Here is a 22,707-nt window from a genome sequence, read left to right on the forward strand (position 1 = left end):
CAGTGATTGCTCAATACTGACTTTAGCATATTATTGTCTCTACTTTTTAATAATAAATCAAACTAACAGTAGTGACACTGCTTAGAATTGGACATATGAGAGCCACTAAGCCAAGCACCAGAAAAGACAAGGCACAAAGACAATCAAAGAATTAAGCAACACTTTGTCTAAAGTGTAGTTCTAATACTCATAACATGTTTTTTAAAGAAGAACCAGAACCAATAACAGAATATGAACTACAAGAATTCTAAGCTTTCTAGATTTAATCGCTATTGAAAAGTTTCTTGTATCTACTACGCAAAATACAGGAAATTAAAATACTGAAAATAAGAACATGGCATTGAAAATCCAGCATGCCTGCCATTTTCAAATTCTGAAACAATCTTACAGTCTTTTCCTGCTGCAAGCATTGATTTCAAAATCTTACTTTGTTTCCATGATATCAGTTCTGGGTCAACAGAAATCTATCAGCCTTAAACAACCTATTTGCTTTGGCAACCTCGTGCTTTGCATGACTCTCAGCAGAGTGTGGACGCAAGGAAGTATAGGTGGCCTTTGAGTCACAGTAAAATGTATTGTGTTGGGGAATATAAGTGGCCTTGCCAGTTCTAGTTATTCTAAATGAGCCACAGCTGTGAAGTCCTTAGTTGGGCAGTAGCTGTGGCTCGTGAAGGTTACTGGGATAAAAGGGGGTGGGTTGAGAGCCCTGATGAAGCCACAAGGAACTGCACTGCTGAGAAGAGCAGCATGGTAGAAAACCACTCAGAAGGTATGGACTTTAGAAATATAATAACAACAGTATGCTTACAACAAGGAAGTGGCCAGGATTACCTGTGGAGCATATGCAAGGAGATGACAAGCTGAGGCTCACTGGTCGTCTGAGAGCGGATGAGCTTGCTCTTGGTTTGGGCAGAGACGATGGTGCCGTCCGACAGGGAAAAGCGATACACGGGGCTGAAGGCCAGCCCCTGCCTCAGCACTGCAGGCAAGCACAACAACAACACAGGTAAGCTAATGGCACACTGCTCAACTGCTCGACACCTCATGCTTAGCCCTGATGCCCAGATGTGGAGCTAATTAAGCAAAATAAATAAAAATAACATTTTGAAAATAAATAGATGTGTACAAAAAAAAAAGGATCCCGCATGCTGTAGGGCGATCAAATGAAAATCTGCAAGGAGTGACAGCAATAACAGGAAGATACTATGAAACAGAATGTATTCCAGGAGCAGACAGGAAGCTCTTGATGTCCATTTCACTTTTCATCAAATATGTGTCTAATTCCTTTTGTTCCTCAAACACTTTTTCACTGCACCATTACACCATGATGATATGATACAAGTATCCTTAGTTTTTAGATCATCTGTTTCCATTAGCCTGTATATTCTCCTCCAAACCTGACTAAATTGTCTTGCAACAGTTACTCTCACTACTTGTTTAATTTAAAAAATGCATAAACTCTTACCTAAGAACAATTAGAAATGAGAACTGGAAAGAGAAATTATTACTTTTAAAAGAACAAATAAAAAATATATATGTCTAAAAAATTACAAATAAAATTACCTAAATCAAAACCGGGGCTCTGCTACCCTTTCTCAGTGTTGATTGCATTTCAGGTTTGGGGTTTACTTCACTGTACACATTCTGCAGCCCTTTAAGTTTTTAATGTAAATCTGAACTGAAACAAATTCAGTTTTTTAACTTCCATACACCTCTGTGACACTTCTTTAACGAAATATTAAAACATGTTATGGAAAAGCACATCTCCCAAACATTTATTCTACTGTTCACTCTCTGCTATCAATAAAACAAGTGTGGTCCCTTAAAATTTCTAGTCCAAAAGCAATCACATTAGGATTGCAGACATGAGAGAAGTAAAATACTCCAAAAATTTTCATATACTCATTAAGGGAAAAAATAGGAATGAAGCACTACAAATACATTTAGTTTCTTATTTTTTCATACATCTATATTTTCTGTGGGGTTCTGTCTCTCTCTTTTTTATTTTATTTTTTAAAATTAATATTATCATGTGATCTTCATTTCATGGCTAGTCTTTTAATATTTCCTGTTGTAATGAAATGACGAGGTTTTCCAAGTGTGGCCTTTATTTTTCTGGTCTACAGAGCTAGCACATTTTCAGCCTTGCAAGACTGGTAACGATTGCTTTCCTTCCCTGTCCCCCACTGTTATATATTGTTCTGCAAGGTTGCAAAGTATTATCTAGGCAGTGAGAAAACAGGAAGCACAATTTAAACAACCAGAAGGGGTTTTTCAGAGTAAAAATGTAACGAAAAACAAAAACCTACAACAGTGAAACAATACAAAACAAAATTTCACTGTTAGGTATGTCATTGTTTCAGTTTAACCTTTGGGCACCAGAAGGTCCAAAGCTCTTAACTTTAGCATATACCACATCAGGAAATTCCAGTACTCAATGCCAACAGGATACAAGTGAAATCTCTACTTAAATCATTTTCCAAACTAATTCTTTAAGCAAACAAGAATGTTTCCATATTCCTCTTGAGGAAATGCTATTTTTCTGACCGTGGCCAATAAAAACTTACCATATATTCTGCATTTTACACTGAGGGATAATTTTAAAGCATGTTTTTTATTGTTTATCAAGCTAATGCTAGATTTTTTTCACACTGTAATGCTGGACTACATGTAGCAGAGCATTACTTTCTTGCTTCCATTCTCAAACCACAATGACTTGAAAACTGCAAGCATAAAGATGCTCCAGCCCAAGATATGACTTGTTTGTCTTCCCCATACTGCAGGTCAGGGGAGCAAAATATTTCAGCCATTATTCCTCTTCAGTGCTGTATCATTTGTAGGGAAGTAATTCCAGAGGTTTTCCCTCCACTTATCACTCACTCTTTTCATTTTGACAAGAAGAAAAGAGCCCTCTCATTTAGATTAATTCTACAATTTACATGATGATCCTAAGCCACAACTGCAAAATGATACAGTGTAAATGCCAAAACACTTATATTTTTACCACTTCACAGAAATTTTAAGAAAGGACTCATTCAACCTTAGGACTCAAGGTAGTAGCTGCAAATTTGGTCAGGAAAAACTTCAAGAAGACTGAAATTAATCCTTCAACTGCTCTCTAGACCCCTTGTTTAATTTTAATTGCATATTGCCTTCTTCATTTGTCTAAAATCACAGCACAAGGCTGTGAACTTTTAGCACTTCTACTGTACATACCCCCAAAACTGTTATCTAAAATAACACAGCATTTCTGTGACCCCACATTTCTAAAAGACCACCTGAAGATTTCAGGAAAGCAGAACATATTAAAGAACATTTAACTAATGCCTCATGACTAAAGCTCTTTTTTTGGTGTATATTTGGTGGAATAATTAGATATTCCAGTTATAATTTAGTATCCAAGAAGACACATCTGCTGCTTAATGACCATGGTAACTATTTGTTACAAGCCAGCTGTAAACCCTGTTCTTTAAACATGAACCCAAAGAATGATGCTTCTGTACTGGAAACATTCCAGCTATTCCCAATTGGTTTTGAAATTACTTTCCCATGGACTAGACAGGGTTATTTGCTTTTATTAATTTGGGTCTGTGTTACTAGAATTAGAAGTATAAGGGTTTTATGAAAAATCCCCACCCAGTCACTACCACAGGAACCTCATGGGGGCCATTCCAAGTGCAGTACTTTCCTATTTCTTACCTGCCATAATCCTGACTGAGTAGATGTGCTTGTGGTATATCCTGTAACACTTATCAGCTAGATAAAGTGCAGCAATGTAGGTTTCCAAACAGTATGAGAGGTGCAGCTTTGGGAATTTACGCTCAATGTTTCTCGCAGGAAACGTGACAGTAAAAGTCCATTTTTGTAAAGAAAGGGAATACGGGCAATGAACTGCAATGTGTGAGTTGAGGTTTTGAAGAATAATGGTGAGTGAACATTTGGACAGCATGCAAGGGTCTTTCCTTCCAAAATAATTTTGACATTTGGAAGATTTAAAACACACTCCAGGATGGCACAGTTGTAACAAGAAGGATAAAACAACCAGTGAGAAAGCTGAAGACCTCCCTAGAGAGAGAGCCATCAGTGTGCTAAGTAAAACAGCTTGAGAAAGGGACTGTCAGTAGCTGGTGATTGCTCTGAAAGCATAACAAAGAGAGAACAACCAAGAGATACAAATGGCAAACAGGTTAAAAATAAAAAGTACTAAAAGTATGAAACCTAACCTTCCTGGTGATGCCTCTTGGCAAAAGATATTTCTCCCTCGTGCTGTGAATGGAACCTCTGAATGCATCTTCTCACCAAATCCTCCCAGCCAGGTTTCATAGCTGCTCGCATGGTACTTGTGTCCAATGAAGTTATTTTGCCTGATATTAGATACATTAGAAAGTATTTGTTATAGCAATTTCTCCAGTGAGGAAAAGGAAATACAATTAAAACTTCTCCTCTTATTTCACAATACCTTGAAGATCCTGGCGTGTAGTAAAGCTCTCTGACGAAGGAAGAAGTGGTCTTTCCTTCATTGGAGCTCTTCTTGCAACACAAATCAAGCAAGACTGCAAATCTTAGAGAAAAATGTTACTTCATTTTATTTTCATGAAAAGGGAAGACTTTTGCTTCCACAAAGACTTCAGAAATACTTTAAAAAAGTTCCTTAAATCTATTCAGACCAAAATATAGATTTTGTACCAATACATGCATAGACAAAACTCAGTAGATTTGTATCTTCATTACTTCCTAAAACATTAAATAAAACACGAAAGGTGGCTTTGCTTTCTTTCGGAAGAAAAATTAACAAGGACTCCACCACAATCCATAAGTATTGGCACATGTTTATGAATCTACCTGTAGTAGCTCAACCACTCAGGAAGTAAGTAATAAAAGAGAATATACTGCATGCACAAAGAGCACGTTTCTTTAACACTCCCCACTTCATATTTTCTAAGTCAAATTCCTTAAACTTGCCTCAAATGCTTCCTGTTCCTGAGAACTCACCTTCACTATAACCATTTTTACTTACCTGAACACTTACAAAACAATCTGAGGAAATTTACCTGCTGAAGTAGTAAATGGGAAAGGAAATGGTGAACCACGATTGTCTTCAAATTCTAAGAATTCAAAAAATTGCCCTTTGAAACCTTCTTCCTAGTCAGCTACATTTTTTTTACAATTTCAGCAATATAAAACTAGGGTATCTCCCTTTGAGGTAAACAGAATTTCTCTCAGCTGGTTTAACGAATAGCTGCATGCAAGTGTATATCCTCATAGCCAAGACACAAAAGCACATTTCTACAGTTAAATAAAAAAGCCCCCAAACCTAAGAATTTTTCCAATTTTCAAGACTTAGAGGTCAACTTTATCAACTGCCCTGAAAGTGCATTAACACAAACTGGAAATGGTAATTACCTTCACCGTCCTCCTTGAAGGAATTTGGTTGAGAAACAGCAAAGCACTGCATAGTTTCATATTTCTGATGTGCTTCCTGGTTATCGTGGCCTTCTTCAGACTCAGCCAGAGGCTTGACCAGCATGCGGCAATTGAAGGTATGGCTGTTCCGCCTCGGAGCGTCACCGGACCAGGATCCCCCATTCACTGAGCAAAAGCAAAATCAGGTGCTGAGACAAAGCTGCTACCAGGCATTTCTGCTGCTTATCCACAGGAAATTAATCAAGATGTTTTACAAACTGGCTGGGAAACAAGCTCATTTAACAACAACAATTTAATTATAATATTAAAGCCCAAACCAGCACATAACTAGGTCATTTATAAAATTAACAGATTTTAAGAGCACTGCTAATTTGTTCAGCTATTATGTTTTCACAAGTGACTCAAAATGACATAGTAGAAAAGCAGAATATAAGTCTAAATATTGGTGCATGTAAAAGTTACACAGCACAGCAAAAGCCTACTGGGTAGACCAAGTTGATTAATGAGACTGAAAAACATAAGGCAGTATGTAGGATCTTTCCAGCAAACTTAAAAGGTACTACTAGAAGACATGGCTGCATTGTATAAAAATCTCTGTCCAGGTTAGAAGGGAAAGAAATGAAACTAATATGTCCTTATAAAAACAGGAAGCAATACAATAGGGAATAAATTGAAACATACAGTCACAGCTACAATGGGAAAGACTGAAGGGTTGAAACGACCTGGGTGGAGCTATGGATAAAACTAAAGCCTAACACAGTGCTTAAGACAAGTAAAAAAAGAAACAAAATCCTGAGATGCACAAATATAGGTACTGGACATCAATCAGAGTGAATCACTGTTACACCACATTAGGAAATGGCAGGGTCATATTTAAAATACTCTTTGCTTGCCCCCTTCAGTTATAAAATGCAATAAATGCAGTAATATATTGACTTTAGCCATTTACATTTTTGCTTCTTCAGAGTATATAAGTACAGTAATAAAATGCTAAAGTGAATTGAGCAATACTTTTTAAACTGCTGTGAGTAAATGAGGAACCCAGTATTGACTTTCTCTTTCTTTTCATCTCCTCCAACACTCAATGACATTAAAACTAATATTAATGAACCCAAAAATGGCTGCAACTAACAAAAACAGTTTCTTAAAGTTAAGTATTGCTGAGAACAAAACCATTGAAATAAAAATTCTAATATAAGGAGGTTTCTGATTTTTCTTTTATATTTCTCCCTTCCTGGGCCATTTTTGGAATAAGCAGCCAAGACAGAGAACTAACAGAGTTCACATAGCTAATGCTGTCTTTTAGATTCACTCTGGAGATCCATTAAAAAATATCAGCTAACATGAACTACTAAAAGCAATTTTAACAAAGAAGAATTTGCAGAGAGTGGAGAATGCTTTTGAGAATAATATTAATCATTCATAGCCTATATATACATTAAAAATAAATAATGTATACGATGAAACTGTAAGCAGTGTCAGGACATTAACTTCAGTTATTTAAATGCTGACTTACAAAACCAAAGTTAAATAAGTAATGGTACAATATCAGGAGAAGTTATATACCTAAAGATTTTGGCAGCAGGATTTTGACAAATTCATTGTGGTCCCCTACATGCAGGATGCTGTATATGCTTGTGTTCATCAGCTCTTCTTGGTTGTACCTCAGGTACTGTGTCACATTCTCAGAAACAAACACAACATTACCCTCTGGGTTCACTACAAAAAAGAACCCATCTAGGGCCTAAAGGGGGAAAAATAAAAAATCAGAGAGAGAGAAAAACACAACAGCAAACAATCAGATTAACAAAATACACAGAAAATAAATACTCCATTCAGAAGACATAACTGAATCTTTCCTCATCCATCCCAGTTCTTACATTATTGTCTCTAAGAGCAAAGGACACATTTCAGATTGAGCCTCTAATCTTACTTATATGACAGCAGGGCAAAAGCACAGAAAGGTACACACTTTGCAAAATAATGAAACCCACAATCTCCATGCATGATTGCAGATGGTAGAAATATATCATCCCTCTAATTTTATGTCATATAAGCAGATAAAGGGGGAATAAAAAGTTAAAAGCACCAAAGCTTTTTGTCTAAGCATTCAATTAACTATCTACACAGACTTCTGCAGCTTTGCCTAATTTATTCACCTCTCTAAGGATTGGCAGGAAATCACTAGAAGAGTTGTTAGTTATTGTATCTCCAGGGACAGAAATAAATTAGAAAAACAGGCCACCCACAATTCATTGTGGGTCAAAACCAAGTGGATCCACACTAAATCTGAACACAGCTCACTGCAAAACAGTCTGAACAAGGAGGAGCTGCCACAGCAAGCACCAGGCATTTTTGATCTGACCCAACTTGTACACTGTACAACTCATGTGTTGGTCTTAGCAGGCAGTTCTGTCCACTGGTTACAGAGAGATGTTTAAAACATTGCACATTACTGAGCAGTTAGCAAATTTAGATGATAAAATAGAAGGCTTAGGATGGATTTTATTTCAGCCACCCAGCAGAAGGCTAAAGAGATGACAGAACCAGGCTCTAGGCCAGAGGTTTACAAGGGAAGGATGAGATGCAACAGACACAGGTTGCAAGTCAGGAAATGTCATGGAGATACAAGAAAAAAAAATTCCACCATGAAGGTGGTCAGATATGGCAAGAGACTTTAGAACCACCTTCAAGAGATATTCGTACCTTGGCTGGACTCAGATCTGGGCCACCCGCTCTACTCAGACCAGACTCCAGTGGAGGTAGGAATATACAAGCTCCACAGGTTCTTCCCAACTTAGTTAGATAAGTTAGATAATGATTCTGCTCCAGGGGAGGGTCAGTGAAAGCACAATGCAAGGGGAGCAGCTGAGCCAATGGCTGACAAATGCTTTCTTTGTTCTATCTTAAAATTTAAACAAAATAAAACCCACAAAGAAATGTGTAAGTGCGTACTTTCCCTGACTGCCTCTAAATTAAGATAAACCAGGTCTTTTTGTCCTCTTGTTGGCACAAATTCTAATCTCTGGCATTGTTTTTTATCATTGCCTTCTTTTAGTTTCTGATAATTTTTGGTTCCTCCTGTTGATTCACTTTCTGTGTGAGATCCATCCTTTACATGTACTTTCTTAACATTCATTATATTTTCCTGCTGAGTAGTATTTATTTTAACTAATAAAGATTTACAAATTAGTTAATAAATTGAGGCTCTAGTATAATTTTCAGCATAATAATTTCTAGTATCATAATCAGCATCTCTGCTATGGATTAGTGTTTTAGGCTGCATTTCACCACCATTTAAAGCCAGTGTAAGCATGGCCTGTTTGATTTAGTACTCCCTACACCACAACAGCAACCTGTACTGTGTGAGGTTATGAAGAGCTGGACCAGAGAGCTGAGTTGGCTGAAAACTAATTAAAGAAAAAAAAGATGCTAGCCACATCAGTCTCCAGTTGGCCAACCATAGAAGCCACGGTATTTAGAGCTGGCAGAAGTGTGTGGGTTTGGCCGAACCATCCTGCTTGGCAGCTGTCCACACATCAATCACAGGGGCTGCAAAACCAAAGCTAGCACAGATGTTTATTGGAGTCCTAAAGAGAAAATTTTCAAAGGTGGAGATGGCACGCAAGAGATTATGAGAGTTACTGGCATCCCACAATAATCTTCAGTTTTCCCTACTGTTTCCTGGAGTGGCAACTTGTTTGGCAGAGAAGTGCTCTCTGTGCTGTTCCCTCACAGCTGTTTCTTGAGTTGATCACAGATGTGGCCATCTGGGCTTAGAGCAACAAAGGCCCTTATATTTCAGTCTCTCATTTCTTTCCATTCTCTTAAGAAAATAATCTTGCAGGTAAGCAGCAGCAGGCCTTTGAGGAAGTTAGTGCACCTAGACACTTGAATATTTTAGAAGCTCCACTTTCACAGTAATTTCTTATTTCTGTTCCCAGATGTGAGCCACCACAATCAAAAACTTTTTTTTCAGAGCTATTGGGAAAATGGCTGAACAAATAATGGACAGTATGATGGAAGAGAAATCAAGAAAACAGATATTTTAGATTATATATTGGAACAGAAAATATATTTGTGTTCTTTGAGATGTTGTCATCTCTCTCTTGACTATTTTTCCACAGCTTCTTCCTATCTACTTTATGCTTTAAGCAAGAAATATGTTAAAATATTCCTCAGAGGCAGCTGCCTGATGAATTTTACTCACTTTCTTCAGCTGGAAACACTCATTATTTTGAGTATTCTTCAGTTTTATTCTCTAATAAAAACATACAATAACATTTCTAAACCAAATCAACTAATAAACTGTTCATCAGCATTGCAATTTTTATTATTATTTGGCAATGAGAAAAGGTAGGGGGTTTTTAAGAGGTTGTATAAAAGGGTTCTGTAAAGATTAAATAACTGAATTGCATTTCCTTAAGGTGATAAAGACACAAAGAAAGTATCTGTAGTCTTTCCACAGCAAATATAGAACAACTTTCAGTCCTTTTTAAGTTTCCTCGTGCAAAAGAACGGTGGTTCATTAATTTCCACAATGTTTCATTGTTCATATGCAAAGGAAAACTAAATTAAATGGAACAACAGAATAAATGGATGATTTTACATGTCATGTTTGCTGCAGTAGCCAATCACACAAGATAAGCCATGAAAAATATAATCTTATTCTTATTTTCCTTGTCCTTACAAAACAGGTCCTTACAATTAAATTAATAGAAAATTAAAGATAAATTTTAACATAGCAGTGTAGGAGATGAATGCATAACCTTGTTCGATAGCAAAAACAACAACATTCAATTCAGTGAGTATGTATAATAAATATTAAATAAAATAAATTGATTTGTTATCCCCACTTTTCAAAGAACAATGCCTCCAACCTGTCTAATCTTATGTTTTGCAGTGTGAATTTGGAGCCTTTATTTCATGCACAGTATAGAAAACTATGTCTTCTTTTGACCAATTATGAAAAATAGACCAGATACTTAAAACTGTTATACAGGCATTCAGAAATGACAGAATAATTATGCTTCTGCCAAAGCTGGTTCCCTTAGCTTTATTCAGAGTTTGTGTTTTATGTTACCTAAAGTTACATTTATTCTTCCTTACAAATGAAGTCCACAGGCAGAATGGGATGGGAATAAACAGTTTGCAAGTGAGTTTAAGCAGATAAAGCAGTAGTGCACATGACATAAGGATCCCTGATAACATACCTACCCAACATTACTGCTAACACACATTTGGAAGCTAGGCTTGAATCATACAGCCTTTTGGGGTATCAAAATAACTGCTAAAATGAGACAGAAATCTTAACTGAACAAACTGAAATACACATCCTGAAAATCTCTCCTACATTACTTTCATATTCTAGGGGGAAGAGTCCTGCTTCAAGTGCTGAAATGATAAAATATTAAAGCAGTATAGCAATGACATGCAATTTTAGAGGAATATTTTTCACTTGTACACATAAGTACACATAAGTCAATGTTTAAGTGCAACAGGTCCTCCACAGCTGTTGTGGTTCAGAAAAAATAAAACATGCACAAGCAGACACCCAACACTTGCTGTCAGCTGAAGCCCCTCAAGCTGTCCATGTTACAAAGAAGCAGAACTCTCTGGGCCTCTCCCTACTTCAAGTTGAGAGAGTTTCATCACTGAATGCAAGAGAAATAAATATGCTGCCTACTCTTCAATGGCGTAATCCCAAGTAGCCAGGATGGTTTGTCTCTCTTGACCATTCCTTTACAGCGACCTCTGACTACACCTTTTCATTTCATTCATCCCAGGAGGAGCAGAACTGCCCTAAATACAGGGATTTTGTGCTCTTTACCTCAAGCATCATTGGTCCAAGTGCATCCTTGTCGATGACACTCTGACCTGTAGACGATACATCTGCTTTTTGCACTTCATCCTCATTAGCTGCTGCTGCTTTTTCTGCAAGAGAGAATACCATGTGTTAAGCGACAGAAGACTGATCTCACTGATACACCAAGAGCCCACAGAGCATTGAGAAGAGCTGTGAATTGCTTACAGTGCAACAGTTCTGAAAATGAGATTAGGCAGTCTCCCATAATGATTCAATGGAAGCACAGCTACTCTATTTGCTTCTCAGTTTTCAGGTCTTGTGACACAAAAGAAATAATTTCTCATGTTTCTCTGCTAGACATTTCACCAAACTACAGAGCCTAACACTGGGCAAAGACAAGGGCTCTTTATGAAGGTGCAGTGGGCAAAAAACTAGGCTCAAGGTGTAGTCAGACTGATCTAAAAGAGCAGGCAAAGCTTACAGCTGCAGAGCATTTCCACGACCGCTATATTTAGAAGGAAAAACAGAAGTCCACAATCTACGGTTTCAGTACCGAGAAAGAGCGGCCTCAGTTCTGCTCCCATGTCTCCACCCACGTTCTTACTATCACGTCATTTTCATACCGCCTTATTTACCAATATATTATTAGAACTGCATACAACTTCAAGTGCTGCATTTGAAAATCGCAGGCAAGAAAATAATGATTTCAGTTCCTGGAACATAATGCCATACGTTAAAATGTGTATACAGCATCACAGGTTATACCCAACTCCAAATGTAAGAGATTTTCACAGAAATTTCAAACCTAGTGGGCTTATAATTCCTATCAAGTAATGTATTAATATTTCTATTTCAATAATGCTATTTTTGTTTAAGGATGAATTAATAAAACTAATAAAACCAGTATGTAAAATACATATTCTAATGCACATTGTACATTGTAAATTAATGAAACCAGTTAATTTTTGTTGTTAGTTCTATACTCAAAATAAAATTTGAGTTCTATATTCAAAATTATTTTACTATATTTCAAGCAGCAGTTATGTAAAAGCTAGGACCATCCTGCAACCTAGAATATTAAAAATAATATAAATTTCTTATTTTTTAATATAATGCAATAAATTATTTTACTAAACATGAAAGCACACTGAAATTTTAACTAGAATTTATGTCTTCAACAATAAACTAGAAGAACATTCATTGTAGGAATTACTGAAAGTACCACGTGCAGATGGAACAAAGGGCCTTTGGAAAATTACCGAGAGTGAAAATTAAAACATCAGTCATGCAAATTAAAATGTATCCAAGTGTACAGTATTTTCCACTATCTGCAGATCTGCAATAATGCAGGTAAAGTTCTTCTGAATTTCCCTGGCATAGGTTTTAAGGTCACTGTGAATATGTGCTGCTCAGACATAGAGTAAAGGAGCAGTTTTTGTGAAGCCCTGGGTGTCCTCCTGTCAGCAATCACCTGCTGGCAATAAGGCTTTGGTCACTTGGGCTGTCTCATCCTAGATTTCTATGGTTTCTTGCTTTCATGAAGAGACTCACAAAAATTTTAGCTGTCTTCTTAGGTGTTATACACTATGTAACACCATTGTGAATAATGATTTAGCAAATTGCTCTGAAGATGGAGTTGCAGCTAACCATCTAATTTTAAATCAGTCTGATTAGCATAATCTCATAGAAATAAATTCACTAGAAAGAACTATTAACATTTCCTCTGCCACTTGAACTCACGAGGACATAAAATTAGTATCTCTGGTTTAGACTAGGGGTGGGATTTTATTCTTTTCCTTACCTCCCTTGTTTTGGCAAAAAGCAGAAATTAGGTGTAACAGAAAAACAATTGAACAATCCTTCCCATGCTACAACACAGCAGAGTTGGCACCATATGATGATACGAAACTGAAAACATGTTCTAAAAATTCTAAAAGACCTCTAAAAATAGAGTTGAGCTTTTAATAAAGCCAGTGATGATATCTGTTTCCCATCTGTTCCTGCTAGCATAAAGTGATCTCTTATTTTCACACTGCAAAATATTAGAATGGACAGGGATACCAGCTTCTTGTTCTCATTTGACCACTGTTTCAGCCATTGATACCATCTTGATTATGCGAGAACATGGAATTATTCTCTATGAGCCAGAAATGGAGGGGCTGCAGATATGATCCAACAATGGTGTGAAAGCACATTCATTACAGTTTCCTTATGTCACCAGTTTACAGACTACTTTTACCAATTATTTTTACATAATAAGAAATATTTGCTGCTGATTTTTTTCACTCTTACAACCATGGAGTTTATACATTGATAAAAACAATGGTTTTCTTTCATGCACACTGATGAGGTTTTATACAAAGGAAAAAGTGGACATTTTAAATTATTATAATAGTAATCAATACAGAAGCTGCAATACCAGGTCAGACCAAGGATCTCTCAAGCCTCACATCCAGTTCCTGAGAGCCACTGCTTTCCTCTCCACTTCCCTCTTCTCTCCATTCTGATTGTTTGATCCCTGACTGCTTCTGCTTCATCACCAGCTGTCCTTCACAATCATCTGACTTCTTCATTTTCTTTTACACTCTTTTCCTCAGAGAGCCCAACATCTTTGTTGGAATCAATAAACTCAGTGCTTTCTCAAGGAAAAAGCATAATGAATGGAGAAAATATGAAAATTCTATTTCTACTCGAATGTTACCCACCCTCTATTCCCAGAGATGGTGACAATGTACCACTCATGAACTACTAATACTCAATGCTCACTACTCATGAACTTTGGCTAGGCACTCTGAAAAGTATAAATCACAAGTGCTCCAAAATGACTGACTTCCTAATTGGATCTGTAACTTAATTGGGTAAGAATTCAAGTAGCTGGAGAGCTTAGAAGAGGCTACACATCCAGGCCGTAAGCCACACTTAAATTTAAGTGGCATTGTATAGGAAACCTAGGCCTCAGACAGCCTCTGAGTAGGACCAGCTGTAATTCACGTCGCTGTTAGAAGCTGCAGCTACTAATAACATTCAACTATGCAATAAATGATCCATTTTGGACTGAATTACAAAGCCCCTCGAGTAGACTTTATCAGCGCTTCCAAGACAAGTAAGTGTGAATCCTGTCAGCAGTGCCGTCCTGACAGTCAGTCATGGGGAATGTCTTGAAATGCAAATCTCTCCCTCAGCAATACAGCCCACGGGGCTAATTGACAACAAAAATTTGTTACAGAAAGGCTGGAAAAAACCAATGATTGATACATGAATTTCTAATGCTGACAAAATAATGCATTATCACAAGTCAGTATTCTTCATTTTTCTTAACAGTTCCAGCTTCCAGCATTAAGTAATGGTGCAAAAATGTAAAGTTCACTTTCCCCTTTTTACTTCTATCTTTTTTGAGTTCATGGGAGCCCAACAAAGAAATCAAAAGCTCAGAGAGCTTATAATTGCTATGCTACATTAATGATCTTTGAATGTCAAGGCTTAGAGAGCTACATTGCAAAGCCCCTCAGAACCTTGTTCTCCCAGGCCCAGGAGAACCCCTGGTGTTACCCTCTGACTGAGCACAGCCACTGGATTTTGCCACTGCAGCCACATGGAGAGTGGGAGCTGCTTCCCTGACCTCACAGCTGCCAGTGATGCCTCCTGCTGGAACAGCCCCTGTTAAATGTCAGCCAAGTGCTACCAGCTATCCTACAGGCACAGTGGCCAAAGGGCAGCAGAGGAAGAGTATGGACAGAGGTTGTATTTACAGGGCTGTATTTACAGCCTTCTGCAGCCACAGGAAGTGAGCAGCATGGAAAGGGACTTCCCATGGCTTCATCTCCATACAGGGAATTCTGCACTGGAGAGGCAGCATGGAATGAGAAACTGGTCCCATCCTTATGAATATAGCTACCAGGGATCAAGCATATTTTATCTGAATTACAGTAGTATAAACTTGAAGCACATTAAATAATTATTAGCTCTGCTCAATTAAGAGTTTAGCCTAGAGAGAGAAAAAAATTTAAATAAAATACAAGTACCCCTGAGAGAGATACTACAAAGAATATATACATCCAATTATGTAGTATTTTAGTGATGTGCGTAATTTAGACTTTAAACTGTGGAGATGTTTACAATTGCATAAGCAGTATTATACTAAAATACATATTAATATTTTCAATTGGGCATCTTCCTAGTGATCATAAACTGTATTTACTTTTCTACATTTAACATACAGAATAAAGAAGGAAAAAAAAAGCCCTCAAAAATATTTTCTGACAAATATATGAGTGGGAAGCCTCAAGCTTTATTTAAAGCTCATTCCAGATTCTGAAAGCAAACCTTTGTGAAATCACATTAGTTTAACAGAAATTCATAAGTCAGAGAAATAGAAGCCAAAAGCAATAGTTGGAAGTCTCCTGCTACATTTTAACTTAGCAAGCCCTCTTGGTTTTCCATCCTCCCAACTCAAACTATGTCACTTCTCTCTGCATTTCTGACAGCAGACTCTGAAGTGTTAATGACAGGCATCACCTTCTCTTGGTAGTGTTTCAAACTCTACTTTCCTACAGGTGGGCCGGCAGGACCAGCTGAACCACTCAAAAAGCTCTCTTTGTCTGTATCCAAGCTCTGCTCCAACTTCCTTAAGGAAACCTGCTACAGAAATATTTCCCCCTTCGTGCTCTCTGCAAAACCAAGATGCATTTTTAAACTAAAAGAGCAAAACTTAGCCTCTGCAGGAATTTCAAAAAAGATGAAGCATAATTTGAAAGTGAAAATTTGCATCAACACAGATGTAGCTTATTTTTCACTGGAGCAACATTTAAGGCTCTTCACAGAACAAGAAGAGCAAAAAAGAGATGCTGGTGAAATGCTGGGCAGACAAAAACCCATGTTCTAAAAACCACCAAAAAAAAAAAGGTTAAGCAAAAAAAAAACAAAACAAACCAACCAAACAAAAAAACCCCAAATACCCTGTAACAGGTAAATTCAAGTTCACGATCCAAAAGTGTTTAAAACAGGGTTTCCAGATGCCCTGTATGTAATTCCTGCTCGTTGTAATTTTCTGGAACTGCTATTGAAATGCCACACTTATCTCAAATCACATACATTTTCTGTACAATAGATAAAAATATAAACAAAGAGATTTTAATAAGTGACACTAGAAAACTCAACTCTGCCCTTTTCAAAAAAAATTAAAAATCATACAAATCAAGATCCTTATAACAGTAACAGGAACATCAGTTGAAAGTGAATCTAAACGCTATACAAAGCTGAAACATGCAATTAAATTTTACACCGGAACTATCTAGAAAACAACTCATCTTTTCCATTTTTGGCAAGTATTAGCCAACAACTTTTGTCTTGCCTGATTCTTATATCTAAGTTTGCCCTGCATGATCTTTTGCTGTGCAAAAGTAACACCCAAACAATCAAAAACGCAGAAGTATCTAACTGTCCAAAGGTAAGGGTAGATACAGTATTAAAAACTAAGGCTAACATAAAATAGAAAGTATACTTAGCAAAGGCCATATTTTAGCTGACCTTACAGTTTTGAGCATCAGATTAAATAACATTGCAAATATTAGATGCAATAACATCTGTGTATGACTATTGTTAAGTAACTGTATTGACTCTGGTAATGGACAGGAGGTTTTTAACATGAATAGGACTGTACAGAAAGTGCCTTCAAATGTACCAACTTGAATAAAAGAAAAAAGAGAAAAAACCCAAAAAATTGTATTTGGTAATGTGAGTAGTTTTGGATCACTACACATGATGAAGTAAAGCAGTGAAGAACGTGCAAGTTATTTTGATGCTTGGTTAACCACAGGGAAAGCAGCTCTGCCTTGTAGCTGTGTAATTCAAAGCACTGCAATCCATGGCTCACTTGAAACTTGATATCCCCATGCACGTCCTCACCCAGTTCCCATTGCCTCAACACAAGTTGTTTTTATTCCCTGAAAGCAAGCAATTTTTCAAAACAGCAGTGCCTAAGAAACAGCAACTATTTCAGCAATCAATTTTAACACCAGCTTATCCCATCCTTGTGAATAAAGTTAGCTACTATTTTAGGGAAGTGATTATATAGTGAGGTTGCTCTTTCATCACACAGCACACATCTGTCCAGAGCAAAGCGGCTCTTAGACTCTTGAATACATATTTTCCCCCAGAAACTATAGATCGAGTCTTACAGGAAAAACTATGCAACATCTCAGGAAGGTTTTAGGAGGTAAAACAAGGGAGAATTATGCATCTGCACCGAACTAAAATTAGAAAAGCTGCCATATGGCTCTGTGAAGCCAGCAGCACGTTCTTATTCATTAGGAAGCATTCTGCTAACATAAAAACACAAGGCCTTCCTGTGCTCTCCAAATGTGTTTATCTTTTCAACATTAATGCATGATATATCATCAGGCTGCTGAAATCTCCTGCAGTGCATATTAAAAAAGCACAGCTGCACTTTTTCTCAGCACGTTTATTCACTGGGAGCAGAGCTTTGCCCACCTCCCTGACACAGCCCTCTCGTCAGCCCGGCTCCCCTCTGCTTGGGAAGGGCTGCACTCCCACTGCACGCTCGCCTGCCCAGCTCATCTGCCCGTGTTCTGTTCTGCTCATCACATCCACATGGTTTAGCTTCATATTTACTGCTGCTGGTGGAAGCACACTTAAATGGTAAATGACCCTAGGGTTTGAGCTAAAAGCCCTTGGAAAGCTGTAAGTGAAATTACTCGCTCAGGAGCAGCAGCACTTACAACGTTGTGGTTTCTTTTTCCAGCGCAAGCTGCTCTAAGTGGTGCAGCTGCTCTCCAGTCCCACACATACCTACCCCACCTTCCCATGCTAAAGGAGCATCACTAAGGCACTAACTCTATGGAAAGCTTCATATTCTCACAAACCCATCAAATATAGGCAAACATTCGTGCAGCTTTACAGGCTTTGAGTGAAGTCCCGCTCTTAGAAAATTCAGTAACAGTAGCCAGCATATAAAATTTTCATGGACACTGAAAAGAAAACAAGCAGTGAAAACCCATGATGAAATTTGGAATAGCAACAAATGGAAGTAATAACACCTAAAATTAATACTAGTTTTGTCTCTTAATAATTCTGACATTTTGCCATCATTCTCTTTTTGTACAAGTCAGCATTTTTGTCACTCAATACACCTCCTGTAAGAAGGACTGCCTGCAAAATAATTGCCCCCAGCTCAGTTAAACTGGAACAAGGACAAAAATAATGAAATTCAACTTACCAAGGATAATATTTAACTGCTGGAGGGACAGAAGCCTATTATCTCTATATGTATTTTTTTGCTAAATACTTTAATAAGCATTTTACTACCTTCTCCTTGGTTTCTTCCTCCCTCTCATTTTGCTGTCTTTGCTTTCATCAACATCTATGACCTCTTTTCCTTCTCATTATTACAAAACTCAGCGGTCTGCTTCTTGGAAGTGAGGAAGCAGACAGTGGCAGCAGTGGAAGTGCCCACTCCTTCTGCCCTGGCCCCAGGATCCAGTTGTCTCCAAGCCCCATGAGCAGGGGTATTGCAGTGCTGAATTTCTGGCACATGGCACCACTCAGAGCACCAAGGCAGAATCCCATCCATAAACACACTTAAATAACATATATGAAGATTGCTAACTCTTGGATATAACAGGGAAAGCTGAAAGTGATGTTGTTATTTATATGTAAATGTGTATTATTTACAGAACTTTGTAACTACTATCTGCAGATCTATCTACTTAATGCAGTGAGCAAGAGATTATTCTTACCTGGTATCACCTCAGAAGGCTCCTAGTCTCTGGTAAGTTAAGGACTGGGGACTGCAGTAAAACCCAGATTTACAACCCTTTCTCTGCTGCTGCTCAAGTGAAGACCAAAGAGAAATGTCCTATCTGGGACCCCAAATCCTCAATGGCTTGATCCATCCCCAGCATACAATAAAAATATGAAACAATGGAGCAATTAAAATAAATTCTTTGGTGGTATTATTTCTAGTATTTTTATTTATCAGTAAGGACACAGGAGGACAATTGCTGTATTACCCTTTATGTGAAATCCTTTCTTAAGACTGAAAGGAACCCTGAATCCAGAAACTGCTCCTCACCCCATGCCTCATTTGAACTTGTGATGATGTGTCAAACTACCACATTGTGAGTGGAAAGTTATTTTTCATCTCCAGAACATGGAATTAAGCCTCCATCATGACTATCACCTGTTGAATCCCTGGACATGCTGCAACATTAACCTTTTCCACAAAGTTTTCAAAAAGATGAAAAGAAATATAACTGGATATAGCTTTACTCCTGCAACATTTTTAGACCTGTCTTATTATTAAAATATTGAGTATGTTCAACATATGCTTTTATATGAAATGAAAGGTTGTGCTTAACTTGCAAACAGAAAAATTAAAGGTACATGTATTCCTGTGTTTTAAAGAGATCATCTTTTCCCCCAAAAGACCACCAACACTGTCTTTATAGTGCATACAGACTGATTAGGGAAATATCTAAATAAATTAATTATCAAAGGTGCCCTGCCCAGGAAATGTCCTTATCAAAAGGCCAAAATCCGGGATGATGCTGAGAATTTCTAATTTTCACTGGTTTTAAAATGCATTTTTAAATACAGGGGTTTGGGATTCTCTTTTTGCATTTACATTTCCGAAGAATGTCTAGTAACCAGTATAATCACAAATATCTGATTGAGTACAGTGTCATTTACAGTATTTAATATATGACCAAAATACAGTACTCAAACAATAAAGGAGTACATGTGTTAGATTAAGCACATTGGCTGTCAGTGCCTTACCCCAAAATACCCTGAATTTAATCAGTCACTTATTATTCTGTGCTAGAATCTGATAAGCAGATTCAAATATATGTATCTGTAGCTGTATACACAAACACATCCAGGAAACGGTTTTGCATCTGTTGCTATTTACATGATTTCAAAACACTCACGTAAACTACTCAACTGTGCATGATAACAAATGCTGCACAGCCATCAGCACTGACTTAAAATCTGTTACATTAATATGGCTGCGTTTCAAAAGAAAGAGCCAAGCTAACTGACCTCTGCACCGAAAAATGAGATACAAATATTTGGCATCACTTCGTTTAACAAAGTAATTATTTTCTTTGGTATGTGCTGAATTAGGAGAGAAAAATTTACTGTATTTCTTGGCATTTGCAATTTTATAAGTGTTAGATATTTACCAAATGAGTAACCTCATCTTATTTTGATAATTCATCTCTCAAAACAGTATTGATATAAATGTCTAAATGGTGGGAAGTCCAGTGTTCTTTAACATTTTGGCTGAGCTAATGTTTTCAAAGACAAGAAACATGGCAGAATCTGATAATTTTATTCCAAACAGGGCTCCACCATGGTCTCAGAAAGAATATATTGCTTTTACAAATGTTAACAGCCTCTAATTGGTTCTCTGACATGTTAAAACACTGGCCAGATTTTGAAAATAAAGATACAAGGGTTAACACTTTAGACTAGAATCTGCAGATGCAGTTGCCAAGCTAATTAAACTTTTGAGTTTCCAAAACTTAGGCCAAAATAACATACTAGAGAGGAGTATTAATCTAGCCAGACTCTATTTCTTGAAGCCTAACTCTTCTGTACTCAACCAGCTGTTAAAAGGAAACAGATGACTCGCTTTCTTTGAGTGCCACATTGCCATGATTACAAAATATCTGTCTTATTTTAGGATGCTGATAATAAATCTTTGTGACACACCAGATCATCCACAAAAACACGCAAAGATCTTCTTGCTTTTATAAATTGCCACTGACAACTGCATAAGTTTTCAAGAGACCTAATGTGGCCCACAAAAAAGCAATATAATGGATCATGGGCTCCTTATGAAAGAAGTTTCCATAATAAAACGTAGGCCAAAATGGAGCACAGATAATTGAAGACAGCTAAGAAAGAACAGAAACAACTTTAATTTAATGTGTCCATGTTAACATGGATTACAGGGCTCCTACTGTTTCTAATAGTCCAGATTATGGTAGATAAATCTTTTGCAAAAAACCTCTAAATCATTAAGGACAAGCAAAGTTTTCTTCTATAACAGCCCAGTGTTCAGAAATAGAAGCTTGGGCCCCTCTCCTTACTCGTCTAACCCACCATCATAGGCCTCAGCCAAAATTTCAAGGCAATTTAGAAACAGAAACTTTCCTATTACTGCAAGGAAAGCAGATGGAAAACCAAAACCTTCCTAGAAGAAACTGCTTATTTCTGCATGTTAGTTATTTAAAGGGATTTTTTAATCCAAGTCCTTCACAAAACTGTGTTTTAAGATAAATTTCACATATTTCAACAGTGGCTACATTACTTCAGGTACATTACTTCAGGGTGGCTGTGGGAAGAAAGGTAAGATTATTAACCTGCATTGCTTAAAATATTCTCTAAAATGAAGAGATCTTTTTTCATTACCCTAGAAAATCTTGGCTTATCTTGTTGCTATGATTTACATCCAGACAAAGTCACTTTTAACCTCAATTGTATTAATTTATTCTGTCACATATTAATTAGCAGACATTTTAAAATGCCTGCTAATAGCACTGATAGATACAAATGGGCTCCCTTCAACAGACTGAACCACACTTAAAACTTAATTAATTAAGCGCTCCCGTTTCTGTATCTCTAACTCAGATTCATGAAGCAGGGATCTGCACCCAGTCTGAAATATGTCAGTATAATCCATAAACAGGAAAATGATTAAACACTAATGGTATTGTTTTCTCTCTTCTCTCAGTGAGCTTTATCAGTTCTCTTCTGAGAAGAAATTTGGAGCTGTTTTAACAGTTCCCCAAGAGTTCCCCATGGACAACCAGGAGCTCAGCAGAGGACGCTCCATGCTGTGCCGGCAGGTGCTGCCCAGCCAGCTCTGCAGTCTGGCTGCTCTTCCCAGCCCCAAACTCCTGACATGGCACAGGCTGGGAGTGAGGGGCCCTTGCTGGACAATCATCACCCTAAAAACGCTGAACATACGCAGCTTTAACCAGGAACTGTTGAAGATTACGGTCTGCCTCCAGCCATGTCCCTCCCTGGCACGAAGGCCGGTAATGCAGGTCTGCAGCCAAGCCTGAGCATTACATCAGAAGTGATAATCCAGAACATTTTCCTCCAGTCTCCAAGGTACTTATTTGCCTGCAAAAAGGAATATGGGTGCCTGCTCCTCGTTTTACATTTTACCCATTAGAACACCAACAGGTGAGACCTTTGGCATAACAGCTGTTATTTCCACAGTATTATGTGCTCACCTCAGCCTAAGCACTGAAGAATACTGGGGCCAAAGTCCTTATTAAATAAACCAACCAACTAACCCAACAAAAATCACCATAAAAACAATAGAGAAATCTTACCCCTTTCTTTGGAAAGCATTTAAGCTGCTGAGATAAAGGATATATGCTCCTTGTCTGACCTCCAAAGAAAGAACAAGTGGCAATGCCCACGACCATCACATAGCTCAGGGA

The 22,707-nt window shown here is 37.5% G+C and overlaps 1 protein-coding gene across 5 annotated transcripts in view; it reads right to left on the minus strand.

The window, feature by feature from the left end:
- The window catches only part of NCOA2 (nuclear receptor coactivator 2), a 188,310-nt gene that overhangs the window by 40,315 nt on the left and 125,288 nt on the right, over window positions 1-22,707 (minus strand). For all 5 annotated transcript variants that reach the window (XM_063170152.1, XM_063170140.1, XM_063170144.1 and 2 more), the window contains 6 exons: window positions 11,255-11,358; window positions 6,991-7,168; window positions 5,404-5,589; window positions 4,460-4,561; window positions 4,224-4,364; window positions 832-979 (listed from right to left, as the gene is read on the minus strand). In XM_063170152.1, coding sequence (XP_063026222.1) covers window positions 832-979; window positions 4,224-4,364; window positions 4,460-4,561; window positions 5,404-5,589; window positions 6,991-7,168; window positions 11,255-11,358 — 859 coding nt within the window. The remainder of the gene's footprint in view (window positions 1-831; window positions 980-4,223; window positions 4,365-4,459; window positions 4,562-5,403; window positions 5,590-6,990; window positions 7,169-11,254; window positions 11,359-22,707) is intronic.

Source organism: Melospiza melodia, chromosome 1 (genome assembly GCF_035770615.1).
Source record: "Melospiza melodia melodia isolate bMelMel2 chromosome 1, bMelMel2.pri, whole genome shotgun sequence".
Taxonomy (NCBI): domain Eukaryota; kingdom Metazoa; phylum Chordata; class Aves; order Passeriformes; family Passerellidae; genus Melospiza; species Melospiza melodia.